We start from the raw sequence: 24,589 nt of genomic DNA, 5'->3' as shown, positions 1-24,589 counted from the left end.
CACTCCATCCCTGCTCCCACCTGGTTATTTTTTTACTAAATGTGGCAGGAAAAAAGTGGGAGAAGGGGAACATCTTGTGGTTCTGGCTTAGCCTTTGTGAGGCTCGCTAGCCCAGGTTTACACTGCCTGGTAGTTCAGGGTAATCAAGCATGAATTTAGTGTGTTTTCTGGTTTGGTCATGCCTTCAGGTATCCTCTCTGGAGGCAGTTACTGTCATCCTAAGATGCAAAAAAAAATCCTTACAGATATTTTATAAGGGTATTGTTAATACACAGACAAAACTGACCAAGCATATCTACATATATAAAAGCCTAAGCGACCCTTCAACTAGTAGCTATGATATGCACTGACCACCAGGGGGCAGATGCTCAACGCACAGACAGGAAACATGGAACAGACTGATGAATCTCAGAGAGAAGAGGGGAGGAGGGAGGGCAGGAAGAGATTAACCAAAGATCTTTGCATACTAGAGGCCTGGTGCACGAATTCTTGCACTGGGCTGGTTTTGGCCCGATCACTGCAGGCCAGGCTGAGGGACCCCTCTGGTGCACGAATTCATGCACTGGACCTCTAATAAGGAAATAAGGCACCATGAGTGAAAACCAATGGAAACAGAGCCTTCAATACTTCAGATTTTGAAATTATCAGGAACAGACTATAAACAAGCATGCTTTTTATTCTTGAGGAAATAAAATATTGCCATAGCCGGTTTGGCTCAGTGGATAGAGCGTCAGCCTGTGGACTGAAGGGTCCTGGGTTCGATTCTGGTCAAGGGCATATGCCCAGGTTGTGGACTCAGTCCTCAGTAGGGGGTGTGCAGGAGGCAGTTGATTAATGATTCTCGCTCATCATTGTTTCTGTCTCTCTCTCTCCCTCTCCTGTCCTGTCTGAAATCAATAAAAATATATTTAAAGAAAGAAAGAAAGAAAATATCTTCGGGAACTATAAAAGGTGATCTACAATATTTGAAGAAGAACCAAATAGATGTCTAGAAATAAAAAATACAAAAAGGGGCAAAAGTAGGTTTACAATTGTATGTGAAACAGTTTTATTCTTGTGTTGTTGTTATTTTTTTATTAACCTGTTTCAAACTTTATTCCCAAGATTCTTCAGCTTAATTAGCTGCAAAGAATGATTTATGTGTAAGCAAAAACTGAAAAGAGCTGCAATGTCCAGGGGCATTGGGCTAAAAAATATCAGAGATCTAGATTTTATCAGATCCATAAACAAAATTTGAAAAAGCAGTCATAATATAAAATAGCAGCTCCCAGAAACTTCTTCAAGCTTATCTTCTTCAGAAGTTGACTCAGTTCAGTTTGCTTCATTCTTGGAAGCCTCATCAAAATCCTCCACGAGATCTGGAACTTCGTCATCATCATCCTCTCCAGTAGCAAGTGGCGCTTTTCCATCCACAGCTTGTTTGGGCAGAGCTTCAGCCAGTCTCCTTAACCGTCAGACTGTCCGCCCGAGCTGTTGAAGGTGCTGGGGGCATTTCTGTCAGCTGCTTTGTCTCAGCACAGCCTGTCATGGTGAAAGTGTTCCTGAACTTCAGGGTTGTTACAGTGGATCACTGTTCCTTGGTTTGTAAACATACTTACCTCTTCAATACCAGAGATATTGTTTACCCCTGACTTCTTTAAGGAGAACTGAAGTTTTTAATCATCTGCTGTAGTACGAGTGTGTTTTCTGTTCCTTTCCCACCAAAGCGCACTTGTGCCTGCAGTTTGGCGACTTTCTCTTGGTTCGTGATAGTTTCTTTCATCTTGTTGGAGAGGAAACAGGGCCGAGCGGGGGATTAAGGCTGACGCTCAGGGGGTCTAGGGCAGACCCCTGAGAATAAGCGCACACACGCAGGGACACAAGATGGCAGCTCTTATTTATTATGATTATTTTAATCCTCATCCGAGGATATTTTTCCCATTGATTTTTAGAGAGTGGAAGGGAGAGGGAGAGACTGAGTGAAACACCGATATGAGAGAGACACATCGATTGGTTGTCTCCCGCATGGCCCTCGCCAGTGCTGGGAGCATGCAACCGAGATACGTGCCCCTGACCGGAATCGAACCCGGGACCCTTCAGTCCGAGGGCTGATGCTCTATCCACTGAGCCAAACCGGTCAGGACTTCTTGTGTTATTATTTAAAATTATTGTATTTTCCACATGAACATCTATAAACCTACTTTTCTCCACCCTGTATGTGGGTTTAATATCAAATCATTTGCAGTAAAGAGGAAGTCATTGAGCCAGAAAACAGGAAATCCCCCAGGAGGAAGCCTCGAGAAGATGATGGGAACACAGAGGGGTAGGCAGCATGGAGGGGAGAGGGAGTTAGAAGCATGCTTGTTTATAGTCTGTTTATGATCATTTGAGGCTCACGATGGAGGTTTTAGCCAAACCAATAAATCAGAAAAATGGGAAAAAAGATAAAAGAATTTGAATGAAAGAAACAAAACTGTTGTCATTCACTGATGATATGATTGTATATTGTAGAAAGGCCGAAACAATCTACAGATAACTTTAATCAATAATCATGTAGGAAGTTGCTGGATATAAAATCAGCTTATAAAAATATTATCATATACCACCAATAAACACATTGCAGTGAAAAAGTCATGCATATAGTAGCATTATAAACAAAAGTACCTAGGAATAAATCTAATGAAAAATGTGAAACCTCTGTGGAAAACATGGTAAGTTTTTAGAGAAATTAAAGAAGACTTGAGTAAACGGACAGATACACCCCAGTTTTGGATTGGAAAACTCATTGTTGTAAATGTGCCAGTTCTCCCAAAACCAATCTAGAAATACATCATAATTTCAATTACAAACCCCAGGGTGTGTGTGTGGAGACAGGGTCGGAGGTTGGAATTGACAAGCTGACTTTAAAATATGTGAAATGAAGGGGTCCATAAAACGCAAGACATTTTTGAAGAATTCCAATTCATTCTATGGGTAAAAGATCTGGTTGAGACCTGATTTTGAAAGGCTGGAGTGCTGGTGTTCTGGTTTTGGTGGGATGCCCAGCAGTCCTGGTTTGCCCAAGTCAGTCCTAGGTTTTGCCTGTGGCCCTGGTCTCATTAGCAGCACGTCCTTTTGTCACGAGCGCCTTGGGAAGTCTCCTGCTGTTTGTGGGAAGGATGGACCACTCTAGTTTTTGTGTTTCGTTGTTTGAGTTGCACACATTTTTTCAAATATCCAGCTCCACACCAAGGAGCAGCATCTGCTGGCGGCAAGTAAATGGTGGTCAGGACGGAGCACCAGGCAGCACCAAGCCCACACCTGCCTGCGTGGAGGGCTCTTCATGCAGGGGAGTCAGCACGGAGCCGTCTTAGCCTCCTCCCCTCTTGCTGTTTAACATGAGCAGCCACATGGGTGGCTGTTGTACTCCGCCTGTTAAAACTAATGTTAAAAGGGGAGGGAATGAGCCTTGGTTGGTGTGGCTCAGTCTCACCCTGTGCACTGTGCACCCAAAGGTTGCTGTTGCTTCGATTCCCAGTCCGGACACATACCTACATACCTAGGTTGTGGGTTCAGGGAGTATACAGGAGGCAACCTATCCATGTTTTTCTCAGACATCAATGTTTCTCTCAGCCCCCCAGCCCCCTCCCCTCTCTCTAAAATCAGTAAAAAAAAAAAAAAAAATCCTCAGGTGAGGATTAAAACAAAAAGAAAAAAGGGGGGGAATGAACACTAATTGAGCTTATAATATGTGTCAGTGATATTACATCTCTTTTCCCAATTCAGTAAATTCAGGTATTGGTTGAGCACTTATTATCTGCCAGGTGTATTGCTTAACTCTGTAACCTTTTGGAGAAAATGTGATCATTTTATAGGTGAAAAAGCTAAAGCTCAGGGAGGTTAAGAAACTTGCTCGGATTGTATTAAGGTACAGACTGAGCTGCACCAAAAGGTCCCAAGAAGCAGTGGCTTAAACGAGGGGGGACTGCACTTCTCTCTCACGCAGGTTGGTCTGGCAGCTCCTGCCTCAGCCCCGGGCTTTCACTTGAGGAGTCAGAGGGTGCTCTGCTTCTTGCATCTCCCGGGAGGCAGGCGGGCCAGCAGGACTCAGGAGCTCACACCAGGAAGGCCTGTGGCTCCAAGGTCACTTCTACGCCCAGCCCTCTGCCCAGAGCTTAGTCACCTGACTGTAGCTGGCTGCAAAGGGAGGCTGGGAAAACTAGGCTTAAGGAGGTGGCCAAGTGCCCCCCTAAACCTCCGTCACTATTGAAGAAAGGGACAACAAAAGCTGGGCACAACGAGAGTCTTCCACACCTGCCGAGTCACGCAGGTGGGAGCTGTGGGGACCCCGTCCCTTTGCTCCCATCTGCTCGGCTCCTTGCCCTGCTTGCCCACTGGACCCCCCTCCCGTCTCAGCCTTTAAGAACTTGTATCAAGTTTGTTTACTGGTTGATGTGGTGAACCCACAGAGCATGTCAGCTGCATGTCCAACCTGAAGCTGTGACCCAGGTTATAGGGCTGAGAGAGACAGCCCGTCCTAAAGCAGCGCTCAGCCTGTGGTGGAGACATCCAGGTGGAGCCCAGGCCTGTTCGAGAGGCTGATTCTGCCTCTGCACTGGGCTTGGACGGTGTGTTTCCAGGAGGCTGGATCAGCGGTCACCAGCCGGTGGTCTGCAAGGTCCAAAAGGTTGGCAACCGCTGGGCTAGATGGTTCAGGCTTGCTTCGAATGCATGAGCATAGATAGTATAAATTATTGTTTTATAATCATTTTAATTTACCTCTCTGTTAGTGGCTATTTCTTCTATTTTTTAAAATATATTTTTATTGATATCAGAGAAGAAGGGAGAGGGAGAGAGAGAGAAACATCAATGATGAGAGAGAATCATTGATTGGCTGCCTCCTGCACACCCCCTACTAGGGATCAAGCCCGCAACCCGGGCATGTGCCCTTGAGCAGAATCGAACCTGGGACCCTTGAGTCCACAGGCCGACGCTCTATCCACTAAGCCATACCTGCTAGGGCTATTTCTTCTTTTCACTTCTTTTAATTTTTTTGTGTGTGTATGTTTTGTTAATCCTCACCTGAGGATATTTTTTTTTCATTTATTTTTTCAGAGTGGAGGGAGGGGGAGAGACAGAGAGCGAAGTCGATGGGAGAGGCACATTGATTGGTTGCCTCCTGCATGTGCCCCGCCTGGTCGAGCTTGCAACTGAGGTACACATCCTTGACCAGAATCGAACCTGGGACCCTTCAGTCCATGGGCTGACGCCCCAACTACTGAGTCAAACCAGCTAGGGCTTCACTTCTGATTTTGGATTGTTATTCATCTGTTTCAATTAGGCCATTTTTGGGGTCTCTCCCCCAGTTTAGACCTGGTCTCATTTGTTAATCAGTCGATTGTACAGATATTCACTGCTCTCCCGGGACTTGCGTCATCATTTTTTCCAAGCCACATAGAGTCCCAGTCTGCTGGTAAAGGGTGACCATTGCTCTTTGGGAGAGTGAGAAAGCCTCCTGGTTGTAGGGTTTGTCCATCCAGTGCAAACACTTCCTTCATGTTGGATGCAAGCTCCGTGTGATGCCGCTGGAGGTGGGCTCGGGGGAGCATACACACAGCTCTGCGAGCCGTGCCCGCCGCCCAGCACCACGGAGCCCGTTCTGTGCAGCAGGTGACCTGTCTCTCTCCTCTCCTTGGCAGTCAGGGTCTGTGAGGGCACCAGGTGTGGCCACTCTTCCAGGCTCTTTAGGGGGGTAACTCAGTCCTCACAGCAGTTCCACGAGTCAGGGATGCTCACTGTCCCCAGTACAAGGGGTCACATAACTGGCTTCAGGTCACACAGCCGACCCAGGACTTTGATTGTATATCTTTTAGATTCTAATTTCTCTTAGCAACAGTCTGTACCTCCGTGTTCCTTTGTGAAGGGCTCGTTTGGAACTATATGATCACATGGCAGCATTTCTCTTTGGGACCCACCTTCAGTCTGAAGATCATGCTGACCAGAAAGAGTAAATAGAGACGTGGAACTTCAAGTTCCTTTCGGTGGCTGTTGAATAAGCGTCTGGAAGATGTTGGTGATACTTTGCTAGGCGCTCCAGAGAGCCTGGCGGGCGGAGGCGTTGTCAGGGTGTGGCAGGAGTCTGACGTCTCACGTGTTGGTGCGGGGCCTGCAGTCTCATGACGACCTGAGGGGTGGGGATGCCGTGGATGTGTCACCTGGGAAGGAGAGCGAGAGCTCCCTGCGGGTGGGGCAGTGTGCGGTGCTGGGAGGGTGCTGGACGTGAGGAGCGTTTGGAGAAGGAGTGCAGTATTTTCTGGGAGTGTTCCTTTGACATTGAAATTAGCTGCAGTGCCATTGGGATAAACTTTTAAAGGAAGCCACAGATGCGATCAGTATTTCTTAAGATGCATAGATAACGGATGGAAACGGAAATGTCCTTATACAGGGATTTTTGACTTGATGGCATAGCAGAATGTGCTGATGTGAGCTCATGAGCTATGGTTTAAGTTAATGGTTGTAAGAGTAACCTACTTTTATTTCATGTGTCATGTGGTGGTGGTAAAATAGTAGTCCTCAAATGCTGGTCTGTAATATGGGAAATGAACAAAATAAATGTAATGAGGTGAGTTTTCCTTAAAACTATATTTTTTCAAAGTGAGACATTATCCTTAATCCTGAAATGATGGCTTTCCTTTTTTTGATATTTAAAAGTCATTATTTTCTGAAATGAAGGTAATTGTAGAGGATAGTTTATTTTTTTCCTTTCTTTTCCTTTTCTCTTTTGTGTCTCTTTTTTTCTCTCTCTTTCTCTGCAGCCAGTCCTCAAACCCGGCACTGCTATGTCAGCCACACTCATGTGACATACTAAATCAGCGGTTCTCAACCTGTGGGTCGAGACCCTTTTGGCGGTCGAACGATCCTTTCACAGGGGTCGCCTAAGACCATCTTGCATATCAGATATTTACATTATGATTCATAACGGTAGCAACATTACAGTTATGAAGTAGCAACGAAAATAATTTTATGGTTGGGTCACAACATGAGGAACTGTATTTAAAGGGCCAGAAGGTTGAAAACCACTGCTCTAAATCCTCTGTTGCCATCTCACCGTCCTCACAGCCTCGTCACAGGGTGGGCTCCGTCTCCCGAAACCCCTCTCTCTGCTCCTCTGCAAGCTCCTCCTCATCACTCAAGCTCTGTCCTGAGTTTGCAGCGATTCAGCGCGTCCTCAGGCTCCACGTCATGCTCCTGCTGCTGCTCCCACCACACGTGCAGGCACTTCCTCTCGGAGGTCTGGAGCCCTCAGATCGGCCACGAGGGTGGATCAGCTTCTCCCAGACGCCTGTGACTGCCTCCCAGGAGTCCCTCAGGGCCTCAGTGGCAGCTGGGACGGGGAGAACTTTTCCATTTATTCTCCCCGATCCATCAGGAACCACGACGGCAGCGATTGCTTACAAACGTGGTTTTTCTTCCCAGTGAGACTTGGGAGTCAGAGTTAGTCCTTGACCCAAGAGCTGCAGAAAGGCATGAAAACAGAATTCATCTGGCCCGTCTCCCCCAGCGCCCCTGGTGACCAGGCGCCTTGTCACGAGCAGGAAGGTTAGGGAAGAATCCTTTTTTCTGAGCAGCAGGTCTCCACAGGGGCTCACACTGTGCAGGAAGCCGTGTGGCACGTTCAGACACAGGTAGAGCAGACGGAGCATCACTCTTACCGGCCTAGGATTTTCTAAATGGAAGTGAGCACTGGCTCCAGCTTAAAGTCACAGCTGCATGAGCTCCTAGCAGGAGCCGCCGGTCCTGTGAGGCCAGGCGCTGACCTCCCCTCACTGCGAACATCCCAGGTGGCGCCTCCTTCCCGGAGGAGGCCGTGTCCTCCACACTCCGAGGCTGTGGACGACCTGCTGAGTGGCCCCTCCACGGTCATCCGAGCGGCCCTTCTGCACAGCTTGCTGCAGCTCAGCACCTGCTGCTTCCCCTGGCACCTCCTTCAGCTCACGACCAGCCTCCCATCTCCACACGTTCCTCCCGCTGCCTCCTCACCTCTCAGCCTTCACGGAATGGAAGAGCAGGGCCTGGCCCTGGATTAGGCTTTGGCTGCAGGGAGCTGTGGCTGTGTGGCCTCAACCCAGAGCACGGACCCGTCTCCTCACCAGCAATAGGCTGTTCCCTCTCATCACGCGTGTTGGCTGGAGCAGCGCTTGAATTTCCTTCCAGAACCTCTTGGCCTTCACAGCAGGCTCACTGTTGGGCGCGAGAGGCCTCGCTTTCAGCTTCTCTTGGCGTTGGACAAGCCTCACCAAGCTGGTCGTTTCTGCTTTTGATTTAAAGTGAGGGGTGCAGCTCTTCCTTCACTGGGCCTCCTGGAGGCCATTGTGGGCTCTGAATGGGCCTGACTTCCGTCTTGTTGTGTCTCAGGAAATAGGGGGCCCAGGAGAGAGAGAGGTGGGCGGCCGGTCGGTGGAGCAGTGAGAGCACAGCATTTATCAGTTAGGTTCTTGGTCTCATACGGGGCAGTTTGTGGGCCCCAAACAATGACAGGAGTAAGGTTAAGGGTCACTGATCACAGAGAACCATGACCAGGTTTTGACGATGACAAGGTTTGTAATATTTCAGCAGCACTGAGCACAGGTGTTGGGGAAGTGGTGCCCGTGGGCTGGCGAGATGCAGGGCTGCACAAGCCTTCGTTGGTGGAATCGCAGTCTCTGCGAAGCGCAGTGAAGCGAGGTTGCCTATATTGCCAGAGATAATGAGGGGCATTTCAAAATGAACAAAGAGGCAGTTCATCAAGACATGAAATCCTAAATATGTATCCACATAATAAAATAAATTCTAAATACATGAAGCAAAAACTTACAAATCCAAAGGAGACATGAATACTTCCACAGTTATAGTTGAAGACTGCAATCCTCTCTCATTATTTGATGAAAGTAGTCACAAAAGCAGTTGTCAGCTGATTTTATCAGTTATCATTATATTATTACTGTCAACCAACTTGACTGACTCCCCCAGCAGCAGAGTGAACCCGGTTTTCCAGGGCACACGCCACATTCACTAGGATGGACCGTGGACTGTGTCATAGGCAAGGCATTGGGGAGGACACTGCAGCCTGCATGCAAGTCCAGCCCACTGCTTGCTCTTTGCAGCTTGCAGACTGAGAGTAGTTTGTTTTTAAGATTATTAATTGATTTTCAGAGAGAGAGGAAGGGAGAGGAAGAGAAAGAGAGAAACAGTGATCGATTGCAGCCTCTTGCACGTCCCCTGCCGGGGATCAAGCCTGCAACCAAGGCATGTGCCCTGACTGGGAATGGAACCAGCAACTTTTCAGTGCCTGGGACCACGCTCAACCAACTGAGCCACACTAGCCAGGGATGAGAGTAGTTTTTGTGTTTTTAAAGAATTGTTAGGAAGAAGGAAAAGAACATGCAAGAGAGATCCTATGGGACCTACAAAGCTGAAAATAACTCTTTCAGAAGAAGTTTGTTGAACTCCATGCGAGGCCATAAATCAAATACCAATACAGTTAAAGGAATGAAGTCACATAAGCCTGCTCTCTGAGTACAACAGAAATGAGATATCAGTAACTAAGAGCTATTTAGGAAGTCCCAAAATAATTTGAAAATTAAGCATTATATTTTAAAGTGTAAGTCAAAGAAAAAAATCACAAGGAACATTATAAATATAAAAATCTGTGGGATGCAGCTAAAGTAGTGCTTGAAAGAAACTTTGTAGCTTTAAATGCTTATAATAGAAAAAGGTCTAAAAAATCAATGATATGACCAGGCCAGTGTGGCTCAGTGGTTGAGTGTCAACCCATGAACCAAGAGGTCCCTGGTTCAATTCCTGGTCAGGGCACATGCCCAGGTTGTGGACTTGATCCCCAGTAGGGGGAGTGCAGGAGGCAGCTGATCATGATTTTCTCTCATCATTTCTCTCTCTCTCTCTCTCTCTCTCTCTCTCTCTCTCGCTCTCCCCCTTCCTCTCTGAAATCAATAACAAATATATATTTAAAAAATAAAAGAAATAAAAAAATATTTAAAAAAAATAAATCTGAGCTTCTATCTTAAGAAGCTAGACAAAGATGCCCTGGCTGGGTGGCTCAGTTCGTTGGAGCATCATCCCATGCACCAAAAAGTTGTGGGTTCGATTCCCGGTCAGGGCACATACCTAGGTTGCAGGTTTGATCCCTAATTGGGGTACATACGAGAGGCAACATATCAATGTTTTTCTCTTCCCCCTCTCCCTCCCTCTCAGGGCCCAGCAGAGTGTGAGGGACGTGTGGCAGGGGAGGGCTGGGCATAGTGGAGGAGCCCTCTGGATGGGAGTGTGCAGAGGGCACAAGCCTGCCCCTGCTGGGCCTGAGATTGACCAGCCAGGGAGGGGCCGTCTCTCCAGCCAGAAAGGTGTTCTAAGATGTCAAAGCGTCATCTACAGAAAACTGAGTACATACGATCCAGGGACATTCGGGGAGAGGTGTCCAGTGTTCACTCTGAGGAGCCGGATGCCTGGGTGGGGCTTGTGAATCATTAACTTTCTTGGGGTGCAGAGGCACGGAGACACCTCTCCTAGGGGGGCAGGGAGTGAAGGAGAGCACCCAGGGCGGGAAAGGAGCATGAGGAAGGTGGGTCAGCCAGCAGGGAACCGAGCGCTGCACGTGACGTCCCTGCTGACATGAGAGCCTGACCCGGAGGGGCGTGGGCAGAGCGGGTGTGGGGAAGAGCACCCTCTCCAGCGCAGGCCCTTATGGGGACGGACTCTGGGACCCTGTCGAGTTGCTGGGGGAAGTGACCCTCTGGTCTTTGCCTGCAGGTCTGTGGCCGTCACCATGTTCTGGAAGTTCGACTTGAACACCACGTCCCATGTCGACAAGCTGCTGGATAAGGAGGACGTGACGCTGCGGGAGTTAATGGACGAAGATGACATCTTGCAGGAGTGCAAGGCTCAGAACCGGAAGCTGCTGGACTTCCTGTGTCGGCCGCAGTGTATGGAGGAGCTGGTGAGCCTCATCACACAGGACCCGCCCCTGGACATGGACGAGAAGGTCCGCTTCAAGTATGTACTGGGCAGGGCCGCAGGGATGGCTTCCTGATGGACAAGTGAGGAGGCTGCTCCTGGGGGGTGACTTTGCATTCTGGGCTGTAGTCAGCCTACGGCGTGCTGGAGCCTGAGGGACAGTGTGCCGGAGGACAGACCCCGGCAGAGCTGCAGGTGGCTGCACCGCCATAGGGGGCGGGCCCCGCCTGGTAAATGGCCGCTCGGGACACGGTGGACTTTGCTTCACTCTGGGTCCTGGGCTCAGCGGAATATGTTATTAGTGACCATTCTCAGTTTTTCCTAAAATGCCCCATTCTACAGTTGACCAGGATGTCAGAAGGAAGGGGTGTGGCGAGGGTTTGGCATAAGGACTGAGGAGTTTGAGGACAGGGACCTTGCGTGACAGGAAGGGCAGAGCGGATGCAGCCTTCGGCTCTGAGGGTGCCCACTGGGGCCTGAGCAGCTCGTCAGGACAGACGGGCAGCTGGACAGTGAGTGGTGGGAGGTCTTAGAACAGGGTCAGCAAACCACGGCCTGCAGGTCACATCCTGTTTTTGTGTGACTTGCAAGCTAAGAATGGGTCTGTATTTTTAAATGGTTGTTGCACGTGAAAATGATACCAAATTCGCATCTCATTGTTCACAAAGAAAGTCCTGTTGGAGCACAAGCACATGTAACCCGTTTGTGGTTACAAGGGCAGACCCGGTGGCTCAGCAGAGACTGCCCAGACTGTCCCTGCCTGGACAGGACTGTGCTGGCCCAGCCGGTGGGGGGCAGGGAGTGCCTGTGCTGGGCGAGGCGGTCCTTGGTGAGGCAGAGCTGGTTCGTGGAGGAGCCGGGGCCTTGGCCCTAGGACCCTCTGAGGAAGGTCAGATAGAGACACTGTGCAGGGGATGCTCCTGCTCAGTGCGTGGGCTCAGCATCACCGTCATCACCATTCACAGCCCACCCCTTTACCCTCTCGCTCCCAATGTGTCCTGCTTGGTAACTGTTCTGTGGTCTCCCTGTCTGGAGGGTGTTGGTGACAGGTCTGAGGGAGGAGAGTGGGGCTTGGCAGAGGGGTCCTGGAGTAGCATCCTGGGCCAGGGGAGTTTTCTAGCCCGAGTCTGGGAGAAATTAGTGACAGATAGTACAAAGCCAAGCAGACAGGGCAAGGAGGAACTGTTCGCGCTAGGGCAGTGGTTCCCAACCTTTTTTTGGCCACACCCCACCTAAGCATCTCTAAAATCCTGCTGCCCCCCCCCCCCCCCCCGCCCTGTGACATATAATTCTTATTTAAAAAGTGAACTCCTATTCACGTGGAGGAAGCCTAAAAACCCATTAACTTGGTTTAAACAGCTTCCAAAGAACATGGTATCCATGAAAGAGAAAAATGAACGGAAGGACAGTTGAAGTTCTGAGGAGGAAATCACTAAGAAATTGTTAAAAAATAATATGAAGTGATATGAAAAAATAGCAAATAAAGTCTCAAAACGTAATAGGGAACTGAAATGCATAATATGTCACATGTATATTTATAGACTGTATTTGAGGCCCCTAGAACCATAAGAAATGCAAAACATTCACTGTTAATAACTCATTCTCAAATTGCCCCCCTTAAAAATCAAATTGCCCCCCTGGGGGCCGTGTGCCCCACGTGGGGAACCTCTGCTCTAGGGGAAGGAAACAAGCAGGCAGGCAGACACCCAGAGTGAGCAGGTGCCCAGCTGTAGACCCTACATGTTCCCGCCAAGGCAAGCCCTGGGGGTGGGGCTCTCACCCATTGTGCTCAGTACCCAGGGGCCCTTGCAGTCTGCAAATTCGTGGCCTTCGGCACAGGGAACTTCTTGTGTTATTTCTTCTATAACTTTCTCCCTCCCAGTTTTCCCTCTATTCTCTCTGGGATATCTAATTGGTGTTAGACCCCCCGAATTGATACTTCCTTCTTATTTTTTCTCTTAATGTCTTATCTTTGCCTTTGTTCTACACTTGAGAGTTTCTTCAAATTTTATCTTCCTCCCTTTTGTTGATTTTTAAGTTTTCTACTATCATTTTTAATTTCTCATATTATAAATACAAGCCTCTGGCCCTTTTAAAAAAATATTTTTATTGATTTCAGAGAGGAAGGGTAAGGGAGAGGGAGAGAGATAGAAACATCAATGATGAGAGAGAATCATGGATTGGCTGCCTCCTGCATGCCCCCCACTGGAGATCGAGCCTGCAACCCGGACATGTGCCTGGGACCCTTCAGTCCGCAGGCCGACGCTCTATCCACTGAGCCACACCGGGTAGGACAAGCCTCCAATTCTTGTTCACGGATGCTGCCTGAGTGTGTAGTTTTCTGGGCAGTTTCCTTCTGTTCTCCACACGCTCTCCCTGTTCTGCCCTGTTTCCTGGTGGTGGTTTGATCAGCACTGTGTTCCTTTGAAGAGGCACTACAGCCTGCACAGAGTGTGGGTCTGAGTGGGGCTGCTCACCCTGCCTTCCTGTGGGTGGCGGATGCCCACACCGGGGAGGACGACAGCTGGCTGGCATTTCTCTCCGTCCCATCAGTTTCTCCAGAAAAAATCCCTCCAGCTCCTACCTGTGGGTGTCAACCTGTCATGCCCTGAGTCAGGAAGAGGGGCTGGGGGACCCCAGTGTTTTTTGTACCAGGCCTTGTTTGTGGTACAAGCGGCCTTGAGTCCAGGAGCTGCTCTGGACCATGTTTTCCTGGGAAGAAACTCCGGGCCTGGGCGGCGGCAGCAGGGAGGGGCTGGAAGTGTCACTGCTCTGAGAGTTCCCTCCTCCCTGACCTGCGGGCTGGCTGCCACGCCTCTGTGACTAGCTGAGGCTCACATTTTATAAACTACTAATGCAGTTCTTTTCTTGAAGAATCATGTAAAATACTGATAAAGCCCAGCCGGGCGTCGATCAATGAACCAAGAGGTTACGATTCGATTCCTGGTCTGGGCACAAGCCTGGGTTGCGGGCTCGATCCCCAGTGTGGGGCTTGCAGGAGGCAGCCGATCTGTGATTCTCCTTATTGATGTTACTATCTCTCTCCCCCTCTCCCTTCCTCTCTGAAATCAATAAAAATATAATTAAAAATAAAAATAAAGTACTTATAAAAATCACAGTCCCTCCACCTCACCGTACCTGAGCAGGTGAGGGTATTGTAGCTCAGCCTGCCCCACGTGTGAGTGGTGGCCTGTGCCATGCCAGCACGACCAAGGGTGATCTCGAGTGGGGGGGGGGGGGTGAAAGGATTAAGGAAAGACAGACAAGAGAATGAAAGCTGGGTCTCGGTGGGATGCTGCTCCCTGATGAGGAGACAGCGCCCGCGCCCACAAGCTGTGTCTTTATTTTATAGCAGATGCCACGAGGCAAAGTAGGGGCGTGATCACGTTGTTTACAGCATTCTCGTGAGTTTCATCCTCACTTAACTACATGCACCCGAACTCTAGCACAAGGCACGTGGAGCTACGTGTTCGGACCATAGGTTCAAGCTTACAACCACAGCCGTTGGCTATAATTGTGCTGGGAGGGCCCTGCCCTCCAGCTGGGACTTGCACGTGTCAGTGAGAGGACCCTGTCCTTTCATTAGTCCGAGGCTTGAACCTGGCCAAAACACTGTAACCGTGCCCCACAGTGGCCTGTGTGTGCAGGGGGACTGGGGCCTTCCTGTTGGCTCTGGGAGAGCTTCCTGGAGGGAGATGTCTGCTTGCTGGGCCCAGTTCTGTCCTGCACTCGGTGCATCTTGTTTGGAGACCGGTGGACACCTCTCTGCCTGCATGACGTGGGGCTTTGCTCTGGCCCAGGGCTGCTGACCTGGCCTCCTGCTGGGCACTCGAGCACGCCCTCTGGCCTCTGCTCCTGGCGGCCGTGCGCTCTCCGCCATGCTGGTTATCACAGCTCATGCCTGCAGTGCTGAGCCACCTCCTCTGATCCTGGTCACAATCCCCAAGGTGGTCGCTGGCCACCCCTCCCTAGAACTGACCACACCTCTGTCTGAGCCCCCTCTCAAGCCGGGGCCTGCTTGCTAACTGCCCACGGCTGGGCTGCCTGCGGATCCGCAGGTCCCTCACGCCTGCTGCGCACCTGGCACTGTTTCTGGGTTGAGGAGAAGCTGTCTCTGGGCCGATGAGGAACATGGCTCCACAGCCAGATTGAGGTCTCCACCAGCTGTTTCCTCAAGAGCCTCAAACCCAGGACCCTCTCACTGATCCAGGGCCACCTGGACTGGGACCTGTGCTGGGGGGCTGTGCTGGGGGCTGTGCGGGGGGTGGGGGGAGGCTGTCCTGGGGCCTGTGCTGGGGCTGCCAGGAGCAGGGAGTCGCAGTGGCTGACTTGATGCTGCTTGGCTTTATGCACAGCCTTGTGGGGAGGTGGCCACTCACCTCGTGTGCAGATGAGGAAGCCCCGGCACAGAGGTCAGGCCATGTGTCCCACGTGGTGCCAGGTGTATGCCGCCAGCCCACAGGATGCTCCCCCTGAGTCCCTGCCTCCTCTGGGCCAGGCATCGTCACCTGCGTTCCCCAGCTAAGGCCCTGGGTCACAGGCTCAGTCCTGGATGAGCAGATGTTGGGTGGGTGTGCCTGGCCCAGGGGTCTCCCACAGGAAGGCAGGGCACTCAGTGATGTCATGGGATTACTCGGAATGAGGTGAGGATTATTTCGTATCTGGTCACTTTTATCAAATGCATAGGACATAGTTCATGTATATCGGTGGTATTCCTGGTGATATTGTGCTTTGCCTCCTCATAACCAGGACATCACTGTAAGCTTCAGTCCAGGGCAGACGGGACCGTGCTTGTGGATGCGCAGGGACAGGAAGGGCAGGGAGAGGGAGGGAGCTGTGATGGTGACAGGAGGTGAGAGAGCTGCAGGTGAGCTCGAGAGCAGAGCCTGGAGAGAGTGCAGGGCACGAGGTCCAGCAGGTGGTGGTTACAGATGTGGCCTTCCAGTAGTCCGACAGAAGTGCCGGTCATCTGAGGCCTAGTGCATTTTTGTTCTGGTCAGAGGTTTGTCAGTGTTTCCCTCTTGCCCGTGGATCTGCACCCTAAGGGCAGATTATTTAAGCTGTTTCCCGAGAGTTGGAGAAGTCTAATTTCACCTCCAGTTGCTGGCGTTGTGCCCTGTAGGTACCCGAACACGGCCTGTGAGCTGCTGACGTGCGATGTGCCGCAGATCAACGACAGGCTGGGTGGGGACGAGGCTCTGCTGAACCTCCTCTACGACTTCCTGGACCACGAGCCGCCTCTCAATCCTCTGCTCGCCAGTTTTTTCAGCAAGACCATTGGCAGTCTCATCGCAAGGAAGACGGAACAGGTAAAACGCCTGCCATGCCCGTGTGGTCGGGGTGGTTGGCCTGGAGGATGCCCACACAGCTCGCTGCCAGCCATCGCGGCGCGACCGTGTCAGCAGGCAGGGGAACAGTGTTCCTGGCTGTGTCGTGGGACTCGGGAGCAGTGTGGGCGGCTGATCTGTGAGTTGGAGTTTGACTAAGAAGGTGGCTTCCCAAGAAGTATTTCTGCTGCCGGCTCTAGAATCGCAGTGCTTCCACCACCCCCTGGGAACCACACAGGACGCCAGTCACAGGCGTGAGGCTCGGGAAATACTGCGTCCTGGCAGGATTGTGGCTGTCCATCTTTTTTTTTTTTTTTAAATTAAATCTTTATTGTTCAGATTATTACAGTTGTTCCTCTTTTTTCCCCCCATAGCTCCCCTCCACCCAGTTCCCACCCCACCTTCTGCCCTTACCCCTGCCATTGTCCTCATCCATAGGTGTATGATTTTTGTCCAGTATCTTTCCGAACCCCCCACACCCCTTCCCCCCTGAGAATTGTCAGTCCACTCCCTTTCTATGTCCCTGATTCTATTTATTCACCAGTTTATTCTGTTCATCAAATTATTTATCTTCTTAAAGGATACCTTTCAGCATTTCATATAATACTGGTTTGGTGGTGATGAACTCCTTTAGCCTTTTCTTATCTGTGAAGCTCTTTATCTGACTTTCAATTCTGAATGATAGCTTTGCTGGATAAAGTAATCTTGGTTGTAGGTTCTTGGTATTCATCACTTTGAATATTTCTTGCCACTCCCTTCTGGCCTGCAAAGTTTCTGTTGAGAAATCAGCTGACAGTCGTATGGGTATTCCCTTGTAGGTAACTCACTGTCTTTCTCTTGCTGCTTTTAGGATACTCTCTTTGTCTTTTGCTCTTGGCATTTTAATTATGATGTGTCTTGGTGTGGTCCTCTTTGGATTCCTTTTGTTTGGGGTTCTCTGAGCATCCTGGACTTGTAAGTCTATTTCTTTCACCAGGCAGGGGAAGTTTTCTGTCATTATTTCTTCAAATAGGTTTTCAATATCTTGCTCTCTCTCTTCTTCTGGCACCCCTATAATTCGGATGTTGGTACGCTTGAAGTTGTCCCAGAGGCTCCTTACACTATCTTCATATTTTTGGATTCTTTTTTCTTTTTGTTTTTCCAGTTGGGCATTTTTTGCTTCTTCGTATTTCAAATCTTTGACTTGATTCTTGGGATCCTCTTGTCTGCTGTTGGATCTCTGTATATTATTCTTTATTTCAGTCAGTGTATGCTTAATTTCTAGTTGGTCCTTTTTCATATCCTCGAGGGTCTCACTAAATTTATCGGCGGTTTCTAGAAAATTCTTGAAAAACCTTATAACCGTGGTTTTGAACTCTATACCCAGTCGTTTGCTTTCCTCCATTTCTGTCATTTGTGACCTGTTTCTTTGTCTCCGCATTTTGGCTGCTTCCCTGTGTTGATAGAGTGGTTTTGTGTGCTAGGTGTCCTATAGAGTCCAGTGGCTCAGCCTCCCCAATTACCTGAGGTGGACACTCTTGGTGCACCCCTTTGTGGGCTTTGTGCACAGTCTTGTTGTAGTTAAGCTTTGATCGTTGTAGGTATCACTGGGAGGAATTGACCTCCAGGCCAATTGGCTGTGAGAATCAGCTGTGGTTATGGTGGGAGAACTTCTGTGCTGGAGACACCCTTCTGGGGCAGGACTTGCTTCCGTGGGGCTTTGGTGCTCACTGAGTCTGCCCCCTGAGTGTGTCCCTTATGGATCTGAGGAGTTGTAATCTGGATGGTCCCACTCTGACCACTGGGTACACTGGCTCTTGGATCTAAGGAGGTGTTAATTTAGCCTCTGCCTGAGGCCACCCAGCAGGAGCTATGGAGAGATCTGCAGATTCCTCTTCTTTGTTTGGAGTTTGGAGGTGCCCTGATGAGGCCCAGCTGTGAAGCAATGCAAGCTGCTGTGGGGCCTTGGGCCTTCTTTTGGATGTTCTGGGTCTCTCTGACCCAGCTGCAGTTAGGTAATTTTCAGATTGCAAAGGGCCAGGGCATTCATGTGCAAAAGCCTCTGCTCACGGCTTGGGTGGGGCGGGGTCTCAGGGAATCAACAGGGCGGAGCAAACAGCTATGGCTGATCCTCAGTCCTGCCCTAAGAGGACCGGGGTCTCACTGTTCCGCGGTGATCGCTGCAAGCACCTCTGAGAGAAAGCCGTCCTCGAGTTCTGCCCGATGCCAGACAGTCCAGTTTCTCTCCCTATGAGTCTGGGTCCCCGGAGACTCGCCCAGAACTGGCGTTCAGAGCAGTCGGGAGCTTGACTCCCTCCCGATTGAAAAAGACAGCTGCCAGCCCTTTCCATGTGCGCCTCCGTACCTCTGCACTTTACTTCCACACCGCACCTCCTCTGAGTCTCAGTGTGCTTTTCTCTTTCCTTCTAGTTGTAGAATTTCCACTCGGCCAGCCTTCCTGTGGTTCTGGATGATGTCCGTTTTGTCTTTTCGTTGTATTTTTGAAGTGGTTGTGCGAGGCAGCAATTTCCGGTGTTTACCTATGCCGCCATCTTGGTTTCAGTCAGCTGTCCGTCTTTGAAGGCATGTTGCTCCATCTGTGTGGTGGTCAGTGACTATGTCTAGGGCACTTACTGTTTTAAAGCAAATTAAAAAATCTTCTGGTAATCAGCTTCTGTGAAATAGTGAGTGACTCCTTTTCACCCAGCTGAGCGTGTCTTCCTGGAGTCCGTGATGCTTGTCTCACATCCAGCAGACACCTGCTTCAGTGCCTCCCCTTCTGCAGACAGAGCAGACGAGAGCCTTGACCTGCGGCACAGCTGCAGAGCAGGCTTTCTCTCATCCCGGGCCCCGCCCAGCATCCCCGGGGCCTGTTTCAGAACAGTTCCCAGTTAGCATTTCATTCCTGTAAATACATCTCTAAAATGTAAGGACGTTTTGAATATAGCTTCAGGAGGGACAAGACTCTGCTGAGCAGATCCCACGATCACACCCCACAACTGCTAACCATGATTGCTTGGTGCCATCACGTACGAGGCAGGGAACAGACCCATATGCTGTGTCTGCCCGGAGCTCTGAGAGGAGCAGCCCCGGCAGAGCAGGTGGGCGGGAGGAGACCCTGTGGCATGTGGAGTCTTCAGTGGACTGTCCCCTTCCTGGGGTTGTAAATCGGAGATTTGCAGGGGACCTCAGGGGACTGTCTCACCTCAGTGCTTTTTGGAAACTGGCGGAGGATGAGTGAAGACGGGGTGCTGGTGCCGTGGTGCAGCAGTGAGTCTCTGTCCCAGGAGCAGCGGTGCTGCCGGTGGGGCTGGCGCTGGCACGGAGGGCAGGCCGGGGTTCACAGACGCCCTGCCCGCCTTCCGGCCCAGCGCCCGCACACATGTGTTCACCTTCCAGACACTGTCTGAATTTCCCTGCTGCTTATAACACTTCCGTCTTCTTCCCTTACCAGTAGTATGGACTGCAATCTTAAAAAATATTTTTTCTACTGACAAAGGCAACACATTTATATGAAATTCAAATAAGACAGAAATACAGAACAGTCTTATGTAACACTCCAGAGGTAACCACTGTTGATTTATAATTTAACATTTTTTCACATTATGTGCCCAGCACCCAAACTCAGATCATCTTCCATCACCTTTACACCCCTACCCCTTCCCTCTGATGACCACCATACTGTTGTCTGTGTTTATGAGTTTGCTCTACATCCCACATCATGAGAGAAGTCATATGGTTCTTAGCTTTTACTGACTGGTTTCGCTAGCACAATATTCTGAAGGTTCATTCATGTTGTTGCAAATGGTAGTATTTCATCTTTTCTTATGGCTGAGTAATACTCCATCGTATATGTGCCACAGCCTCTTTATCCAGTCCTCTATCCAGGGACACTTCTGTTTCCATGTCTTGGGCACTGTGAATAATGCTGTCATGAACATAGGGCTGCATATCTCTTTGTGAAGAAATGTTTTCAAGTTTTTCAGGTAGATACCCAGAAGAGGGATTGCTGGGTCATATGGTAACTCTATTCTTTTTTATTTTAGTTATTTTTTAAATCCTCACCTGAGGATATTTTTTCCATTGCTTTTCAGAGAGGGAGGGAGGGAAGGAGAGAGAGAGAAAAAAAACACATCAATGTGAGAGAGACACCACCTCCCGCACATGCCTTGACTTGGGGCTGGGGGCGAACCTGCAACCCAGGTATGTGTCCTTGACCGGGAATCAAGCCGACAATCCTTTGGTGTGAGGGCCGACACTCTAACCATTGAGCAATACCAGCCAGGGCGGTAACTTTATTCTTAATTTTTTTTAGGAACCTCCATAGTGGCTGCACCAATTTACATTCCACCCAAAAGAGTTTCATTTTCTTCACAACCTCTCCAACACTTGTTATTACTTGTCCTGTTGAGAAAAGCCATTCTAACAGGTGTATCTCATTGTAGGTTTCATTTGCATTTCCCTAATAGCTAGTGAAGTTGAGCATCTTTTCATATATTTGTTGGCTATTTGTATGTCTTCTTGGGAGAAGTGTGTGTTCAAGTCCTCTGCTCATTTTTTTAAAAATATATTTTATTGATTTTTTTACAGAGAGGAAGGAAGAGGGATAGAGAGTTAGAAACATCGATGAGAGAGAAACATCTATCAGCTGCCTCCTGCACACCCCCTACTGGGGATGTGCCTGCAACCAAGGTACATGCCCTTGACCGGAATCGAACCTGGGACCCTTCAGTCCGCAGGCCGACGCTCTATCCACTGAGCCAAACCGGTTAGGGCCCTCTGCTCATTTTTTAATTGGTTTGATCCCCAGTCGGGGTGCATACGGGAGGCAATTGAGCGATATTTCTCACATTGATGTTTCTCTCTCTCTCTCTCTCTCTCTCTCTCTCTCTCTCTCTCTCTCTCTCTCTCTTTCTCTCTCCCAATATCAATAAAAACATATCCAGGGGTGAGGATTAAAAAAAAAAAGTTCTATGCATTTTATTACCTGTATAGGGTTCCACCAGGGTCCTTGGTGTGGCCCTTTTAACTGCTCCCACCTTTCTCCTGCCCGTACCCCGTCACTCATCCCCAACCCCTGGCAACCAGTGATCAGTTTCTGTTTCTAAAATTGTGTTATTTCAAAATGTTCAGTTAAATCATATGATACATAGCCTTTGGGAATTAGCTTTTTTCCTTTTTCAGCATAATTCCCTGTAGCGTCCTCCAGGTTGTGTGTTTCACTAGTACAGCAGTGTGCTCCTTTTTCTTGCAGGGCAGTGTGCCATGGCATATGCACACCACAGTCTGTTTATCTCGGCAGTGATGTCCCCATATCATTCCCAATAATCTTTCTCTAGGAGCTTAATCGTTTCAAAGAGCCCTCCTCCCACTTCTTCCTCTCCTCTTTGTCCTGTGCCCCCCTCTCCCTCTTTCTCCTCTGTTCCTCCTCCTCCCCTTCCTCCAGCTCAGAGTGTGGCTGACCTCCCCCAGCGGGGGCTTCTTCTCTGAGTCCCATTGTTCCCAGTGGAGCCCTGGGTCTGCCCAGCACAGTGACCTGCAGACACACAGCCAAGAGGGACTCTGCCCAGACTGCTTCCTTCACCTGCTCGCTCACCTGCAGCCCCCTCTGAGCAGCCCACCCAGTGCTGGCTGCTGCGCCCCTCTCCCCCGGTGGTTTCATGCTTCATGCTTAGCTGTTCTCATCTTGTTTTTTTTTTTTTTGTTTTTGTTTTAAATATATTTTATTGATTTTTTACAGAGAGGAAGGGAGAGAGATAGAGAGTTAGAAACATCGATGAGAGAGAAACATCGATCAGCCGCCTCCTGCACATCTCCTACTGGGGATGTGCCCGCAACCCAGGTACATGCCCTTGACCGGAATCGAACCCGGGACCCTTGAGTCCGCAGGCCGACGCTCTATCCACTGAGCCAAACCGGTTTTGGCTGTTCTCATCTTGTTGACGTGGCCACCAGCCAGCGCACATCCCTGCCTCTTCCTTTCTGAAGCCTCGGTCCTGGCTCCCTTCCCCCACGCACGGGCCTGTGGTGACTGGCCGGCTCGTGTGCTCTGTGCTCTCCAGGTCGGCGTCCTGGCAGCTCTGTCCACGCTGCTCATTCTGTTGAAGAAACTTGAGCCAGCGGGTCCCGAGTGGCTGCTGTGCACAGGCTGCTGTGTGGTCTCACGCGGGCATTGGTGTCATGTTCCCATGGAGGCTCACCTGCAAGCAAACCTGTTGTCCTGCCCTCCGCCCCCCACCTGTAGGACGGACTTCCTGTGTTCAGGTCTCTGCTGTCCTTGCAGAGCCTTTCTCACAGCTTTTTAGGTCTTCCCATGTTTCTGCTCGGCATGATGGGAAAGTCACCTTCCTCATGAGTGATCTCCCTCCAGGGACATCTCATGGTGCGGGGCTGGCCCGCTGCTTACCAGGGTGTTTGGCTTCAGGTAATTGTGTTCCTGAAGAGGAAGGACACGTTCATCAGCCTGGTCCTGAAGCACATCGGCACCTCGGCCCTCATGGACCTGCTGCTTCGCCTGGTCAGCTGCGTGGAGCCTGCTGGGCTCCGGCAGGAAGTCCTGCGGGTGAGTGTGTGGGCCCCCTCTCTGGTGTGCCTGCAGATTCGCGATGGTGGTCACAGCCTGCACAGCAGGCTGGACCGAGGGAAGGGGCTCCGCACTGGCGTGCCGGGCACTCGCCGCTTCCCACGCCGCTCACTCGGTGCCTCCCTCTGGGGCCGTTGGGCTCTTGTCAGGGCTGGGCTGGACTCTGCACCTTTTCATTGTCCTTTCTCTATCCATCAGAAGCAAGAGCAGCACGTTCCTTCTCCCCCCACTCCGCTGCCTCTGCTTTCCTCACCGCCCCGCCCCGCCCCATGGTCAGGCAGGAGCTCCGGGCGGCTCTGTGCCCTGCAGACTTGAGGAAGGCAGAGCAGACGGACTCCATGCAGGGAAAGGGCAGAGACCACGGGGCCTGTTGCTTGTCCTACAGTGTGTGCCCGGTCTGTCCTGATGGTGCTTACGGCCGTAGCTCCCTGAGGGCTTTCCCAGAAAGGGGGGCGGGGAGGGCTTCTAACCCAGAGAGGCAGGAGGTCAGTGCTAGCAGCCTGTCCCTGGTGCTTGGTGGGGTTTGGTTGCCGTGCAGTTTAAAGTAGACTAAACCATTGGTCCTCCTTGCCCACTTCCCAGCCCCTGGAATCGGGTGGCAGTGCTCATCAAAGTGGCAGGGCTCAGTCCTAGGCTAATGGTCCGTCCCTCGGTGAGCCTCCCACTAAGACCAGTCACAGCCCACGCCCCCAGTGGGCGCAGCATCACATCTGCTCTTCAAGCTGGAGGGAAGGCTGCCCTGCCCTCACCATCTGGGTGAGGAGGTGTGGGGGGATCTGGGCGTGACCCAGGCTGCCCGGCCACCTTGCCCTTGAACCCCCGAGTGTCCAGCACGTCAGCCCTGGCGGGGCTCCTGCGGCCTCACCAGGCAGGGTCTTGGTGGTTCTGATCTTGGAAAGGCCCCGGCGCTGTAGGAGCAGAGTCCGAGCCCTGGCCGGGCGCGTCTTCCTGCACACCCAAGGGTCATGGGCTCCATTCCGGGTCAGGCTCCTACCCAAGTTGTGGGTTCGATCCTCCGTCGGGGCATGTACGGGAGGCAATCGATCGATGTTTCTCTCTCTCTCCGTTTCTTCCTTGCTCTCCTAAAAATAAAAATAAAGACATATCCTTGGATGAGGATAAAAAAAAAAAAGCAGCAGCTGCGCTGGGCCAGCACTGGGAGAGCTGGTGCTCAGGTGGGCTCCTCAGGCAGAGCTGGCGTGTGCTTGAGTCCACCCCGTTAGGACACAGACGGCGCTTCCTCCCCTATGAACGTCAGGTCCCTGCCTGTTCTCTCTGGGCCTGGGGGCACGTGTTGGGCAAAGAGCCTGTGCCCCGGAACCTGGTGGGCGGTGCCCTGTGCACGGAAGGGGTTTCCGTGTGGCTAGATGTGAGCAGAGCTATCACAGCCTCCTTTCCCTTCCAGTGGCTCAATGAAGAGAGGATCATCCAGAGACTCGTGGAATTGATCCACCCCAGGGAGGATGAAGATGTGAGTACACGTGCACGCCTCAGAGCCCACCTCGCCAGGAGCCCCTCACTGGGCCATTGGGCAGCGCCCGCTGCTGCGTCCGAGGGGCACGGCAGCCTTTCCTCCAGGAGGACCAGGGCACACACCTCGTCCTGTTGAGCACTGACTCAGAGATTTCTTTACTGACGAGTGATGCACACGTACTATACAGAGCAGCTCGCACAGAATTGTGTTAGTTTTCTGTGCTTGAGTAACAAATTGCCCCAAAACTTACTTGCTTAT

General features: G+C 50.7%; 1 protein-coding gene and 1 pseudogene across 5 annotated transcripts in view; one reads left to right on the top strand and one right to left on the bottom strand.

Moving 5' to 3' along the window:
• PPP6R2 (protein phosphatase 6 regulatory subunit 2) overlaps positions 1-24,589 on the top strand; it is a 64,269-nt gene that overhangs the window by 24,039 nt on the left and 15,641 nt on the right. For 3 of the 5 annotated variants that reach the window (XM_023747977.1, XM_023747980.1, XM_023747979.1), the window contains 4 exons: positions 10,765-11,007; positions 16,091-16,277; positions 22,699-22,836; positions 24,263-24,328. In XM_023747977.1, the coding sequence (XP_023603745.1) occupies positions 10,781-11,007; positions 16,091-16,277; positions 22,699-22,836; positions 24,263-24,328 (618 nt within the window). In that variant the 5' untranslated portion in view covers positions 10,765-10,780. Of the gene's footprint in view, positions 1-6,973; positions 8,286-10,764; positions 11,008-16,068; positions 16,278-22,698; positions 22,837-24,262; positions 24,329-24,589 lie in introns of those variants that run through there. The other 2 variants (XM_023747978.1, XM_023747981.1) reach the window with 2 other exon arrangements.
• Positions 1,069-1,777, bottom strand: LOC102441402 (annotated as a pseudogene).

Source organism: Myotis lucifugus, unplaced genomic scaffold (genome assembly GCF_000147115.1).
Source record: "Myotis lucifugus unplaced genomic scaffold, Myoluc2.0 scaffold_1083, whole genome shotgun sequence".
Taxonomy (NCBI): domain Eukaryota; kingdom Metazoa; phylum Chordata; class Mammalia; order Chiroptera; family Vespertilionidae; genus Myotis; species Myotis lucifugus.
The sequence above is the reverse complement of the archived record's forward strand: the minus strand, read 5'-3'. Positions and strand labels throughout refer to the sequence as shown.